The sequence below is a fragment of the Orbilia oligospora genome (assembly GCF_000225545.1).
Source record: "Orbilia oligospora ATCC 24927 unplaced genomic scaffold scaffold00080, whole genome shotgun sequence".
Classification (NCBI taxonomy): domain Eukaryota; kingdom Fungi; phylum Ascomycota; class Orbiliomycetes; order Orbiliales; family Orbiliaceae; genus Orbilia; species Orbilia oligospora.
In genome coordinates, this window is record NW_011645637.1 from 1,401,884 (window position 1) to 1,416,331 (window position 14,448).

A 14,448-nucleotide genomic window follows, 5' to 3' on the forward strand; every position below is an offset into this window, starting at 1 on the left:
TGGGTTTGCGTATTCCATAAAAATAAAATACAGTTGTGCGCCTCGAAAGAATAAATCCATAGTAAGAAGTTTAAACGAGCGGCAACCCACAGTGCCGGCATCCTATTTTGTTAAAGTAGACTCGTTTGTAAGAAAAAGAAGAAAAAAAGCCAAGCCCTGGTTTCTGGGACTAACCGGGCATGAGAGTCGGTAAACCGCGAGATTGGTGGCCCAAACCTGAATAGTTGGGCACGAGGTTCCGGTGGATAATGTTGGGATCGACGCTGATTTTTCTTCACTCTTCGGATAAACCATAGTCACTCCAATCCGTAGAATAAAAGCTGTAACCCTCCCTCGTATAAGCCTTGAATTTCTCCCTAAGGGCAACAAGATGGCACTTATGATGGGGCCAGAGATCCCGACTTGTCATAAAATTGAAACGACTCATAATCCTGGATAGCTTAGTAGCAGAGCCGTGCCAGGACCCCCGGCCTTCTGCGATATCCCAAAGGCCTGCGGCCTTTATCGAACGCACTAGAGATCCATATGATAGATTCCCGCATGCCTCTTGAGAACAAATATTCTGAGACGATTGGAGAATATTGTTTAGTTCCTTGATCGTGTTGGTCAACCTCTGGACTCTAACTGCTCTCTCCGTCAATACTCGATCTAATAACCCAATGAGATTCGTTAGTGTCCCTCAGCTCATGCAGAAACTTCTTTGAGCTACTCAGTTCTTTATAAAGTACTAACCAAGATATTTTATTGGCCAGAGGTCGACGAAGACCTTCATTTCATATCTAAGGATGTAAACCCTTCCAGATGGCTGCTATTTGTAGGTGATACTACATTCTTCGGCCAAGATCTCTATCAGCTTTATAAGTTTATCTTCGACATCAAAAACCTCTCCAATACACAGCCAATTCTCGTAACCAGGTTCGAGAATGTGCTTCAGATATTTTCCAATCCAGATCTGCTCCCAAGGAAGTATCGCCTGATGCAATTGGTATTTCTTGCAATTAATAGCGATCCTGATAATTGTGTCGAAATTTGCATCCAACAAACCGGCATCTGGCTTGTGATGAACAATTTGGAGAAGTTTCAAGAATATCTCTGGGTCCTCGTTATCTAGGTGCATGGCTCGAGAACCTTCCGGACATTCACATGTCATACATGTCTTCTCCATGTCATCTTCGGCATCGAATGGATACTCTTGCGCGTGGGAGACGAGAAGCCTTCTCATGACTGGAGAGGAAAGCCAAAGCACATCTCTCGAAACGAAGAAATGAATAATTCTTTCGTCGAGACCGTGCATACAGAGAATGATATCGGATTTCCACTCTTCAATTACATAGACGCGTTCGCCTCTGAACTTGTTGTATTTACTATTGTTTTTTTGAATATTCTTTAGCTACTAGTCTAAAAGGGTTGTTATAGGGCAAGTATCACTTACTCGGGAGGAACGGTCGATACAGCATTGATTTTCCCCGGCATATCTATGCTAGCTTTAACTTTAGCTTCTTCTAGAGTATCAATACTTGCCTCAACTGGAGTCTCAATGGTATTTTCTTCCATCATATCTGCATCTGCTTCAACTGCAGTCTCCTCATCTGCTTCGGATTCAGCATCAACAGGAGAAGGTGTCGAGGCCACGCAAGATCTGTCGTATTCAGATTCAGAGGCATCGGGAGAATCATCGATGATATCTTCAAGTGTCATAGAAGACTTCATCGGAGTCTCTGTAATAGAAGGCGTGGAGGAAGCCATTTTGGAGTTTCGTGTGTAACGGTGCCCGGCTCAAGGATATTTAACTGGTAGAATTTCTAGATTTAGAACTTCTGAAAGTTTTAACGAAGAGGGAGGGTAAACTGTCCGATAGAAATTCTATAGATTTCCTTGATAGTCTGGTTGGTAATCGACTGGATGTTAATTGGTATTGATGATGGTGAGGTTGGTGGGTTGTAGGAGGCAGCGACGTCGACACAGACCGGCTCTCAGTATGGAAATCAACACACATTATCCAACACTTGACATCTACGGTTTGTATGACAAGCCTCGTAACTGTTATATGGCCTCGAGATCCAGGTATTTGCATACATATCTGCTCGCTACCTATTTAAGTATATAGATTGTCAAACATGTTGTGTACAGACTAGTATATATAGATGCTCAGTATAGTGTGTATCAGTGATAGAGTCAAGTAATTATAAGTGGCTCGCAAGGGAATACGTTCAGAGAGCGTTGTAAACTGGTGCGTTCTAACGATGTCACGATTACAAAAAGAATTTACGGCATCCGTTGGCGTAGTTCATACAAAATAGAGAGCACTGCCTATATCTAATAGGCCTTTTCATTCATAATTATAACCCCCCACCCCTCCCAAAATATCTAAAAAATTAAAAAAATAACCATAACCACTCCCCCGCTTCCCACCACTCCTCCCACTCCCTCCCCTTACTCCTCCTCCTCCTCCTCCTCTTTCGTGGTCATCCCGCAAATGCGGGCAACAAAGTTTTGCCAGATACTTTGTAACCAGCAGATATGCCCTGGAAGGACCCACGACATCGTTTGAAACTGGAGATCACAGATCTCCTCCCTCAGCTCTTGGACAGAGCCCTCCCACTCCCACTCCCCCGTCCCCTCTATCAGTTGGCCCATGCCGCACTGGCGAACGGATCTATTAAAAGATCCGTTCGCCAGATTTAGGCAGACCTCTGACTCGCAAGTCGTGCCCGATGGGCCGGTGGAGAATTTTACAAACTCCTTGAACTGGTTGAGAAGCTCGACTAAATAGTCGAGCTTCTCTTGCCGGCGGGCGAGGATCTTTGCTTTACTTAGAAAACTTTTGTTAGCTTTTGTTGCACGCATTTTTTTTGAACATCGTTGGTGAGGAGGAGTCCGAAGCGTGAGGATTATTGTTTTACTTACCAAAGTGGTGCCTTGGCCACAATGCCGTAGGGACGACCACTCCCTTTCGGTGGATAAACCCGCCGCGAGGGCTGGGTTTTCCACACTGCTCGGCCGAGACGAGCAGTAGGTCTTCGACCCAAAGGTCGCATTCGAAAACCTTGGCTACGAAGAGCCAGTCTTCAAAGCCCGGCTCCAGGGCTTTCTTGGCGTACTTCTGTAGCCACGCCCTACTAAAGGGCCGAAGTACGTTGTGCCACTTGTATCTGTCGCAAAGAATTGCGACTTTTTTGACCTCTTCAAAGGTCAGATTGAAGACGTCATCCATTGAGTGAAAATGGATGATTCGCAGGATGATGTTCATGGCGTTAGAGTCGCCGATGAGGTTGACGGTGTGAGCGTCATTGGGCATTGAGCTGACCAGGCTCTTGATAATGGTCGAGGAGCGGATTAGAACGTGCCTGGACACCAGGTAACTGAAGGAATATCCGTCTTCAGTTACCATGGCGACGAAATCCGCATCGTCATCGACTTCGATGACCACATTTTTCCTGCCGCCTTCCTGGAGGAAGGCGGACTTTCCGACCACCTCCGATTCAATCGGGAGGATTGGTTCGGGAAGGGCGAAGTCAACGTCACCGGAGTCTGGGAGCGACAACTCTTCGGAACCGCAGGATTCTGAAGCTGATTTTTCGTCCTCCTTTGGCCCGGACTCCTCGCGAGGTGCCAGCTTGGGTGAGGTGCTGGCAACCTCTTCGGCAGACAGAGAGGTATCTGCGGTAGGACCCGTGGTAATTGGGTCACTACCTTCGGAACACCGAGGTTGTTCCGACGCGTCTTCACAGCGATTGACTGTTTCAGATGGTTTAATCGCCAAGTCTGGCGACGGGAGCTGGGTATCCGGAATGGCCTCGGATACAGATGGTTGGTTGGATGCAGCATCGCCAAGGATGCTCTCCTTTTCGGCACGACGAGCTGCCTTCTGCTTTTGACGGTGGGAATTGCTTCCCTTACCTTTTCCTTTGTTCGATTTCTTAGACGGCATTTTGTGAAGCTAGCGAAGGTAGGTGAACAGAGAACAGGAGTTTTTGAAATCGAAAGAACCGAAGAGGATATTTGGTGGAAGTTATGAGTGTTAAACGATGTCTGCTTCGCGAGACAGAAAGTAAAGAGCTGGAGGTCAAGCTGAGAGCTGTGAAAAAAAGAGCAATGGAGGTCGAGATGGAGGTTGGCGAAGGGGAGAAGAAGATGAGTTGACGTTCACATTGCTGGTTCTTTTATAACAGGAAAAAATAGTATGAGAGAAAATGGGGGTTATTGTGGGTTGACGAAAAAGACGTTGCTGAGGAGGCCACCACAGTTGTGTTACGGGACTGTCGACTGGGAGGCCACAAGGAATTCTGGATATAGGAACGCTCCTAGTTTCAAATTTTGTCTTCTGGGTTTTCCGAACTCCCACGATAATATCCTTGATGCTGGTGATCCTAGTTAGACTCCATGTATCTTCCTGTCAATCAAACTACCTCTTATATTAGAATCAATATCTAGTACTTAGCCTCGAAGCAGGGATAACATCGAATTAACTCGTACGTATCCAGTATTTGCAAATTTCCACGCGGAAGTTACATAGATTATATAAGTTGGATTCTAGTCTCGAGGCAAAGTGTGGACCGCGTCTGCAATACGAGACTAGTCTCGAGGCCGGCATAAATTCAACTATCCAAGCTTAGAACCTAGATTCCGGGATTCAAGGCTGCCAGCTTCCGAAGTTTCACTACCTAGAAGCAAATGAATAGAAAAATTTGTGTGCTGATATTTTCAGAGAATCTTCACATTAGAAACTATCTACAGTCTCTATATTAATAAAATGAAATCAGCTATGTTATATATATACGGCCACTTGATCAAGTATCTACAGCCTAGTCCCCAGAAAGCTATGTATCTATAATCATAAGCTCATAGTCCATATATATAATCTATGCGTGCCGTAGGCAAGTAGGCCTTTGGATATCACTTTAATGGCAAGGATCTTGAGGGCTACATAACACTACCATACGTGCAATAATCGATAATACTGATTAACAAGCTTCTTAAAGTTATTGATGTATAATGTATATTTCAATATCGCTCTCCTCGATTACAACTATAGAGATATTTGACAACAAAGGAAATAGAAGCGGCAGTAGTAATGCCATACCATGAATGTATCCGATTAACCAGGATCACCAGAACCCGATCCACAATCCCAAGGAAAAGTACCAGATATAATGCAACAAAAGAAATTGATTTTTGGTTCGTCATAAATTAAGAATAGAGGTGATATATCTCGCCGCATTGATAGTATGCGGCGGCAATGTCATTGTGGGTGGGAGGAAAAGAAAACGTGGGAATCTGCAAGGGGAGAAAACGCACTCAAAAACGTGTTGAGGGTTCAAAAAGCAACAAAAGACCGCAATACAATGCTATAAACGCCCCGAAATACCCGTCCAAGGGCCTACTTTTCTCTCTCTCGTTTCGCATCTATCTATCATATACCATTGCCCTAGTGGAGTGTTTCCATTTTTAGAACCGCTTTCCATCCTCTCTTCCCAGCTCTGGTAAAGTAGAAACCTGATTCGACCCACCACCTGCCATTCCGGGCCCATTCCCATATCCAAACCCAACCTCTTCGCGTCTTTCATCAGCAAGAGGGGTAACAGGAGTTTGATACTCCTCGTATTTCCGGGCTCCCCCTGTTGTTGTCGTTGTTCCTAGCTCCTGTGGCGGCTGTTGGTAGTTTTGATATCCACCGGCTTCCATTTCATTAGAATAGTAGTGAGGATTGGCGCCAGATGATAATTCATGAGTATTTGAGGCAGGGTAGAAAGCAGTGGGTTGGATAGAATTCTTAGATCCTGGGTATGCTCCCGGAACGTGATATGGAGATGGCATATCGGTGTTCCTGGTGTCTAGCTCGGAGTATGCACTATTAGTGTTGGTGCCGTAGGTGTTCATTGTACCAAGACGATCTGGGTCTTGAGGTACGACATTGGGGTTTGTTCCGTAAGTGTTCATTGTGCCGAGTCGTTCTGGGTCTTGAGGAATATGTTCGGTGGTATGATCTTCTGGACCTGGGTGTAAAGGAAGACCATCTTGATTTGTACCGTAGGCGTTTTTCTTGTGTTGATGGTGAGCAACTGCTGCACCACCTGCTAGTGCTCCAGCAGCGGCGTATTGGCCGGCATGAGAGTTGTCTTTGGAACGAATGTTAGCGCGCGAAGGGATCGGAGAGACAGTGGCGTTGTTGCCGGTGTATCCACGTGGAGCGAGATATTCACGATCTGTGCCGGTCATACCGGATTGGAGAGCGGGGTCATTGGTTTTTTCAGTGGCATCAGTGTATTTTGAATCGTGGGAGACACGATTGTCAGTAACTGGTGGGACCAGGGCTGGACCTGCTACGGCGGCGGATTCAAGATCACGGTTCTTATGCCTCTTGCCACGGCCGGAGGTATAGTTGTTGGCTGGGGAGGGACCATATGCTCTATCTTTCTTAGCAGCTTTGTGAGCAAGGAATGCCGTCAGCACTGTGAGGAAGAATAGAACACTACGCAGTCAAAAATTAGTACTTTACACAATTCCGCAATTGATTTGAATATGGAAGTCTTACGATAGGATAATGGAAGTGATAAAAATGCCTTTGATTATTCGGCAATTGGCGACTAAGTTATTTCCTCCGCGCTGCAGCCAAGGAATGTAGAGGTTCGAGCTAGAACAGTCTCCATCCCAAGAATTCCCGAGAAGAACAGAGACAGCAATGAATCCACCCATGAACAGAGCATCTCCAATGACAGTGAAAAACTGGAAGGAGGTCTTTTGTAGAAGACAGACTGAAAATACAAAGGCAAAAATCGACCAGAGGAGTCCAGCACCGCTCTATACAGACATCCAGTTAGCATATATTCGTATATCACATTGTACACTAAACTTCGATATTAGATTAGGATTAGGATACTTACAATAATTTCCACAGCCAATGCTCTTCCACTGATTAAATTTCTATTCGCAAGTCTGACGATAAAATATGTGAGACAACCAGTATTGAACAGGGTCCCCAAAATCTGCAGAACCCTGAAGGTTGAAGACAGCAACTTTGCAAGAACGGCCATGCTGACTAATAATACTGTCAACTAGCCTTATCTTGAGTCCAAGCGAACGAATGTCGATTGTGGTGGTATAATTTCGGTGGTGAAGATGAGAGTGGGTTTTTGAGGACGTTGGAAGAAGTTGGGAGATGCTGGTGGTGATACAAGTTTGATGACGTCACTGCCAACACGCCACTTCCGGTTGACGCCGTGCTTTGCTGACTGCGCCCTTTCGCGGTGTATCAATGATTAATATCGATCAATACCAAAGCACGAGCCCTGAATTTTACAAATAAGAGCACACTCTTGTCTCATATATTTGAAAGAAAAGATTTTTTTTTTAAAGGAATGGATTTCAGTAAGTTTTGGGGGGAAGGAAGGGTTTCTTAAACCTCTCTTCCTCGCTTGCCTAATACATGGCGATCTGGGCCAACAGGAATAAATTCAATACTCTCACCACATAAGAACCCATTGGAAGTTTTAGCAAAGCCATATGCATGACGACAACCAACCAAAAAAAAATTCGGTGAAAGAATTGTCTGTGCGAAGTATCTTTCCGGCCTTTCCAAGCCTGTTCTAAGACGCTGGTTCCAGAAACTGATTGGCGTACACTGACGATTTCTGGATGGCTTGGGGTTGGGGCATTGTTTCTTAGCGTCCCTTGGTTAGTTCACTATCGGATCGGGCCTACGTCAGAGTGATCAAGATATTATATGTAAACCAAAAACCCTATGAACTTGGAGTATATTCCGATCGCCATATTTACTTGGCTAGGGAAATCGCGATTTAGCCATAGCTTCAGGGAAGGAACCCTTTTTCCCTCTTGCATTCCTTGGGGATCAAATATGGGTCTGGAACTGGAAGATAGGTCGTCGGGAGTGTTTGTTCGGGGCGCATGACGTCGACCCATGATGTAAACGACAGGGGTTCTTCTGTTGCATCTGGTTTCCTGAGCTGAACTGAGTATTTTCCGTCGGCCTGCTTCCGCTACACGTCTACTCGGGAAAATAGAAAGCTGATCATCTTCTTATCCTACAACTTCTTCATTATATATATTTATTTATTTTTTCTTGAGAAAAATCCTTTTGATTTCTGGTTGATGCGGGGACATTCCTTTCGTGTTCGTGAAGAAATTCAAGGTTTCACTGCGCTATTCCCTTTTTGGAAGTTTACCGTTTTGGGAGACATCATCAATCTACCACGCTCTCTTTGCGTTGTCATTACTACGAGTGTCTTGCGAGGCCATACAATACACTTCATGATATTCAGAACCGGCTTCATTTAGTATCAAATAGAAGAAGTGGATAAAATTGTCCTTTTAAGTAAATGGTAGCAGTTCGTTCATGAGATAGTCCTTTCGTAGTTTCATAGTAGGGTTGTCTTGTGCCTAGCCCCATCCATAGTATACTAGGGTAAATTATATCAACCTGCTAGTTCGTGACAGTTCTTATTGCGCTGACTGAAGAGATTCATCAATTGAGCGTGAGGAAGAAAAGATAATCAGCACGCACACTACCAATGATATACTCATTGAGCTTAAAAAATGTTAGAATAACCCTCATGCTGGCCCCATTGATGAGTACTTAAAAGCCTGCTGAGCCGTAGTTGATCATATTTTTGTCTTTCAATACTCCAGTTCGCAAATACTATTAGTTCAAATCACCTCCTGATTGTATAATATCAGAGCATCGTTTGTCTCATTAGAGCCGTCGAAAATATATGCAACCCCCCTAAGCTTGGTTCGATCCTCAGCTGCTCAAATAACATAGCCGAAACCACAATCACCATCTTATCCTCACCAACCAACCAAGAATTTGAAACATCATCAAAAGATAAAAGATGAAGACTGAAGAATACCTCCACGCTTGTCTAAAGGACTACACCAAGCTCGGAGACGAGATACACTGCCTCAAGAAAGAAAACACTGCATTGAAAGAAAAGCTGGAACAGAAGGATGCAATCATCAGAGGCCTCAAACGAAAGGCCAAACTCGAAGAGGAATCCCATAAATACCAGGCAAACCTAGCCACCCTTCAAGCCGCAATCAAGTATACTAGTGGCTACGGTGGTAAGAAAGGAGAGGCAGAGCGACTCCAAGCACTTGTTGCTGGGAGACAGGCTGCTCGACCTCTACCCCGTTCGCCTAACCCCAGCTTCGACCTGTTGTTCGAGGGGGAGGAGAATGAAATACCGTCATCACCGCCAACTGCTGGCTTTATCCGTCATAGCAAGCAGCAGAGAGATGAGGAGGCGGTTGCGAAGGGGCCAGCCCATCGTCTCGATAACGGTGGACGTCGACGGCTCCGGGCCCAACCGCCCTCTGGTCCCTTACGCCAGCAAGACCAAGAATACCAAAAATACCGACAACAGCAACAACAGATGAGGCAGAACCACCGCCGTCCCCACCACCCACCACAATCACGACACCAACAAGAAGAAGAAAAACCAGCAGCACCACATGTTGACTTGTGTCTGGCCTTCCTCAAATCCGGGAAGTGCGCTGGGTGTCCTCGCACCCATGACCCAAAGGAATATCCTTCTTGGACAAAGGGATACCAAAGTGGTTTGGAGCATCGAGAGGATCGTGACCATAGCTCTAGATTGGAATTTGAGAACTCTGCTGGTCTAGAGACCGCTACCACCGCCCTCATGGGTGCTGGTGTTGCTGGTTCTGCTGGTCAGAAGAGAGCTCGTTCCAATTTCGGAGCTTGGTCTGCCTCCAAACATAGGCGGTTCGAGACGGAAGAACGTGTGCAGGGGAAGGGAGGAGAGTAAGGGTATTTAGATAAGGAATTTAAGAGGGAGGTTTTGAAATTTCACGTTTTTGGGTATCAGAGAGAGGGAGGGAGGGCAAGAAGCCCTGAGAAAGATCCAGTACAACGGTCTTATACTCTATATATGGGCCCTGCCCAAATGAAAGTTTCTTATGGTGTGCCACTATAGCACTATCTTCTAAAATTAATACCATGAATTGTATTCGTAATTTTTTCTTTAGACGGCGCAGAATGCTAGTTTGCTTTTCTATTATCCCAACTATACGTATACATATGCATAAAGCCTTGAAGATCGTGAAGGCCTATAGGCCTAGGCCGTATATACATTACGCAGTCTATATAAAGGACACGCTATGACTCGCTACCAAGGATTCTATTCCAAGCTAACTCACTCCTGCATACATATACCCCAGTAGCAGTAGGCATGTCCCGCATCTACTGGGGAATCCACATGCGACGGCCCCATTTCACGGTTAGGTTGTGGAACTCCTGTCATCAGCGCTAACAAAACTAGGATGGGGGAGGGGGTTCGGCAGATAGAACCACCCGGTTGGTGAAATTGACCCTGCGTCTAAGGTCCTACATAAAGTTTATAAATTTATGGGATTGATGCATACGTGCATGCATGCACTCCTACTTAGTTTTCACATTCTACATCTAGAAGCTTTGGATCTGGAAGATCTGAAGTAGGCAAGTGATATCGTCGAGTCCTTGGATGAAATTTGGAACGATGTCTCACGTAAATTATAAATTCTAGTTAAGGAGACAACTAGACTAGTTAAGGATCTAATTTAACGATTGTAGGTATTGATATTGTTTGTAAAAAGATACAGTGAATTTCCATTTCCAGTTCCCCTTTGCAAGGGGAATCTCCCAAGGTATAGTCCGCTATAGCTAAAAACGAAAATTCCAAAAATTCCAAAAACATCTAGTCTCTAAAACCCAGAGTATCTAGGTTAAAACACTCAAAGGCTGGCTGAAACACACGTATATAAAGGAAATAACTTCTCCAAAATCCCCGACGGCATCTCGCTAAACAGTAAACCCAGGCATAACAGAAAAATGATAAGATATAATAAACGGGTGGTTAGTAGGATATCGGAATATACTGAAAAGATAGGATACCGAAGATTAAAAGAGATATACACAGGTGAATTATATATAGCGTTTATAAGTCAAAAAAATCAAAAAGAAACGAATGGAGTATCAGTTGTTTAAAACAAAAAAAAAGGAAGATGAAGAGGTTTACTGGGCCTTTGCTGGCTCGACCTCAGGTTCAGCATCCGAAGATGTGGTATGGGGCTCAGCCTCAAGACCGGCGATAGGAGCCTTAGTGTGATTTGGGGTCCAGGCCAAATAATCACGTCGAACCTCAACGTAATCATAAGCGAATTCACCGAGCTGGTCATCATCCATACCCATAAGTTCAGCATGATCGGAAGCACGGAGGTGAAGACCGGGGATGATATTGATCACATAAGCCAAAGCCGTGGAAACGACAAAGGTATATGCGAGACAAGCGAAAATGTAAGCGATTTGCTTGTACATTCTAGCGAAATCTCCATCGATCCAACCTTGTGGGCCGACACCGAGGTTGATACCGTCCAATCCGACGACGTTTTCGGTAGCGAAGAAACCGTTGAAGACGAGACCGACAACACCGGCGATACCGTGCTCTGCGAACACGTCCATAGAATCATCAATTCGGATGAGGTACTTGATCTTAGTGGCAAAATTGGCACAGACACCGGCAGCGACACCTAGAAGGATGGAAGCGTGTGGAGTCAAGAAACCGGAAGCTGGAGTAGCAGCGACGAGACCCGAGATGAAGCCGGAGCAGAGACCGACCATAGAGATCTTCTTGGCAAGACGGTAATCGAGGAGAACCCAGGTGAAGCCGGAGAAACAAGCGGTCAAGTTGGAGTTCCAGCAGGCCATGACAGCACGAAGGTTAGCACCGAAGGCGGAACCACCGTTGAATCCGAGCCATCCGAACCAAAGGAGAACAGTTCCGAGGGTGATGAGAGAGACATTGTGAGGGCGGAAGTTGACGAGCATACGTTCTTGACGACGACCGAGAACGAGGGAATAGGCAAGAGCACCGGCACCGGAAACGATTTCGACGGGACCACCACCTGTATACGAGGAAGATTGTTAGTCATAAATGCGTTGATGTGTTGATGCGTCGATGTGTTGAGGCGTTGTATACACTTCGAGATGCTCTCTCGAAGCTTTACGTAAAAGAAACACAGAGGGAACTCAGATCGAAGCTACTCACCAGCATAGTCCAAAACTCCCCATTTGAAGGCCCATCCATTGACGTTCCAGACCCAGCAGGCGACAGGGCAGTAGACAATGGTCATGAAGAAGAAACAGAACACCATGGCTGGAAGCAATCGACCTCTTTCAGCAACGGCTCCCATAACGATGGCGACCGTGACGGCAGCGAATTGGAGTTGGTAGAACGAGTACAGCAGCGAGGGGACATAGTTCGAGCCAGGGGATCTTGTTCCGAGGGTATTTCTTAAGACGACGTGATTGAGATCTCCGATGAAGCCGTTGGTGGCTGTGGGCGAAAAGGCCAGCGAGTAGCCCCAAAGATACCATTGGAAGTTGACCACGGCCATCGAGCCCATGACGGCCCATATTAACGACAATGCCGACTTTCTTCGAGCGAGTCCGGAGTATAGGAAGGCGAGACCTGGAACCATGATCAAGACCATGGCGGCCGCGATGATGATGTACGCGCTGTCACCAGTCGCGAAGTAGACGTTGAGATCCTCCATTGCTGCAAAACTGTTAGTATCCAAATATCCCTCGAGATCTCCATTATTGGTATTGCATTTGCAATCAATTTTAAATGTATCTCTATTCGAATAAAATGTGCAAAATTGGGTATGTGTACTAACTGGAATCACCGCCATCGTCAGTGTTCGAGCCGTTCCAAATTGGAACCGCGGCTCCAAGATTTGCCCACTCTTCAGCCATTTTGTAAAAGTGTCGATGAACTATATGTTGACTAAAGTCGGTTTTTTGTTTCTGTTTTGATCGATGTCGAGATGGCCGAGAAGGAGGCTGTTAGTCCTCAAAGTTTCTCAACGTCCAACTTATCTGGGAAAGGTTATATAAGAAAAGACTGTCACTGACGATCTTTCCTTCCCACGAGGCGAGAGAGATTGCAATGCACACAGAGTGAACTTAAGATTGAGCGGATGGGAGGAAGTGAGGGCAGTCTGAATATATACTTGAAGGGTTCAACATACATCCATACATACAAGTACGACACCGCTAACTATACTTTGACTGATACCAGCCTGGTTGATACAGACTGACAGGGAAGCATGGGGGTGTCTCCATTGTGTATCTGTCTGCATCGTCCATGCCTCCACGCACCACAAAATTGGTTCCCTGCAAAGGAACCTTAAAACACCCGAGCACGAGTGGATCCCGAAAAAAGCATGGGGGAATCTTCGGGCATATTGGGCGGATACCGCTGACCTGGTGTTCTGCTGAGCGAAGGGCCACGAAATCTGACAAATGAGAGGTGTTGAGCATATCTCTCGCTATTCTCGCTCTGGCAATTTTGCCTAGACCCTGCCTAGAGCAGAGACATCTGCCAGCCTCAACTGCTTCCCAAAAGCAAAACAGGACTAGGGCACCATCCACCGACCGAAAAAATTCGATACGCCGTCCAGCAAGGTGCTATCCCAATGCAGAATCTCCGATGTGTTTCGCACCAGGGGTAGCTGCCAAGCTAAGGGCAATTTCTGGAGCTGGCCTTTTTCCTTTTCGTTCCCATACCACAGGCGAGCCGGCGACTACGTAAAGGGATGTTGTCATGCTATCCTGCGCTGCCAATCTGGAAGCCCGATCTCGCATCTGACAGCTCGAAATTGCCAAAGGTTTGGACTTCGCATGAGAGATTAGACGATATGTCGCGTGTGTACCTCGTCCCTCATCCAATACAGGTGTTTACCAGTAAAGAAACTAGGCACAATTTTGAGGCTCTCCACGATTCTCCATTATTAGAGAAAATTGTGGGGTTTTTCTTTGGGCAACAAACCAATCTACGGGATTGGTGGGTTGCAGGTTAGTTGGATTTCCCGTCTATGAGGAGATTACATCATGATTAGAATGGAGTTTAGCATGCAAGCAAGGTTGTTAATTTGCAAAGTTTGCCGAGTGTGTATATGGGTATCATATCACTTTTCTTCGAGATAAGAATCGTCTAGGCTTTTTCCGTGCACCACTCTTTTTCATTAAGTTTGCATCCGTTGATATTGATAACCATGCAGACGATGGCTTTCGCCGCGCCACATATTAATTCCAACCTATGTACCCGCAACCAACAAGACATCTGCAGAGTGACAAACAACAGAAATACGATGTGACAAGCGACGAAACGACAAGGCAGGGAAGAAAAAGATGCAACTTTTTTTTCTCCTATGCAATAAAGGGCTCCATTATGATATCCGAATACCCATATTTCAACTCTCGCGGGGGATCAGGATCACCAAAAGGGCGGTGCTCTCGCGATCTTATTGAATAGAGATAAGGGAGGACACACACACACAGCCTCACGTTTTCGGCGGGTAGTCAAATGCAGGTTGATACACATTTTGAGAGGTTGCATCGACAAGACCAGACGCCCAGAATCGTTATCA

General features: G+C 45.7%; 6 protein-coding genes across 6 annotated transcripts; 1 reads left to right on the forward strand and 5 right to left on the reverse strand.

Moving 5' to 3' along the window:
- Positions 1-274: 274 nt before the first annotated feature.
- Positions 275-772, reverse strand: AOL_s00080g388 (uncharacterized protein; the record flags this gene model as incomplete). Its single annotated transcript, XM_011124763.1, has 2 exons — positions 275-648; positions 733-772. The coding sequence occupies 2 exons, from the start codon at positions 770-772 to the stop codon at positions 275-277; spliced, it is 414 nt and encodes a 137-aa protein (XP_011123065.1).
- Positions 773-808: 36 nt separating this feature from the next.
- On the reverse strand, positions 809-1,746 carry AOL_s00080g389 (uncharacterized protein; the record flags this gene model as incomplete). The annotated part of the gene is made up of 2 exons (XM_011124764.1): positions 809-1,364; positions 1,433-1,746. The coding sequence occupies 2 exons, from the start codon at positions 1,744-1,746 to the stop codon at positions 809-811; spliced, it is 870 nt and encodes a 289-aa protein (XP_011123066.1).
- A 687-nt stretch (positions 1,747-2,433) lies between these two features.
- Positions 2,434-3,931, reverse strand: AOL_s00080g390 (uncharacterized protein; the record flags this gene model as incomplete). Its single annotated transcript, XM_011124765.1, has 2 exons — positions 2,434-2,807; positions 2,908-3,931. 2 exons carry the CDS (start codon positions 3,929-3,931, stop codon positions 2,434-2,436), a joined length of 1,398 nt encoding a protein of 465 aa, XP_011123067.1.
- A 1,517-nt stretch (positions 3,932-5,448) lies between these two features.
- AOL_s00080g391 (uncharacterized protein) lies at positions 5,449-7,034 on the reverse strand (the record flags this gene model as incomplete). The annotated part of the gene is made up of 3 exons (XM_011124766.1): positions 5,449-6,472; positions 6,536-6,801; positions 6,885-7,034. The coding sequence occupies 3 exons, from the start codon at positions 7,032-7,034 to the stop codon at positions 5,449-5,451; spliced, it is 1,440 nt and encodes a 479-aa protein (XP_011123068.1).
- Positions 7,035-8,849: 1,815 nt separating this feature from the next.
- Positions 8,850-9,785, forward strand: AOL_s00080g392 (uncharacterized protein; the record flags this gene model as incomplete). Its single annotated transcript, XM_011124767.1, has 1 exon — positions 8,850-9,785. One exon carries the CDS (start codon positions 8,850-8,852, stop codon positions 9,783-9,785), a length of 936 nt encoding a protein of 311 aa, XP_011123069.1.
- Positions 9,786-11,029: 1,244 nt separating this feature from the next.
- Positions 11,030-12,772, reverse strand: AOL_s00080g393 (uncharacterized protein; the record flags this gene model as incomplete). The annotated part of the gene is made up of 3 exons (XM_011124768.1): positions 11,030-11,919; positions 12,063-12,572; positions 12,694-12,772. The coding sequence occupies 3 exons, from the start codon at positions 12,770-12,772 to the stop codon at positions 11,030-11,032; spliced, it is 1,479 nt and encodes a 492-aa protein (XP_011123070.1).
- Positions 12,773-14,448: the final 1,676 nt, after the last annotated feature.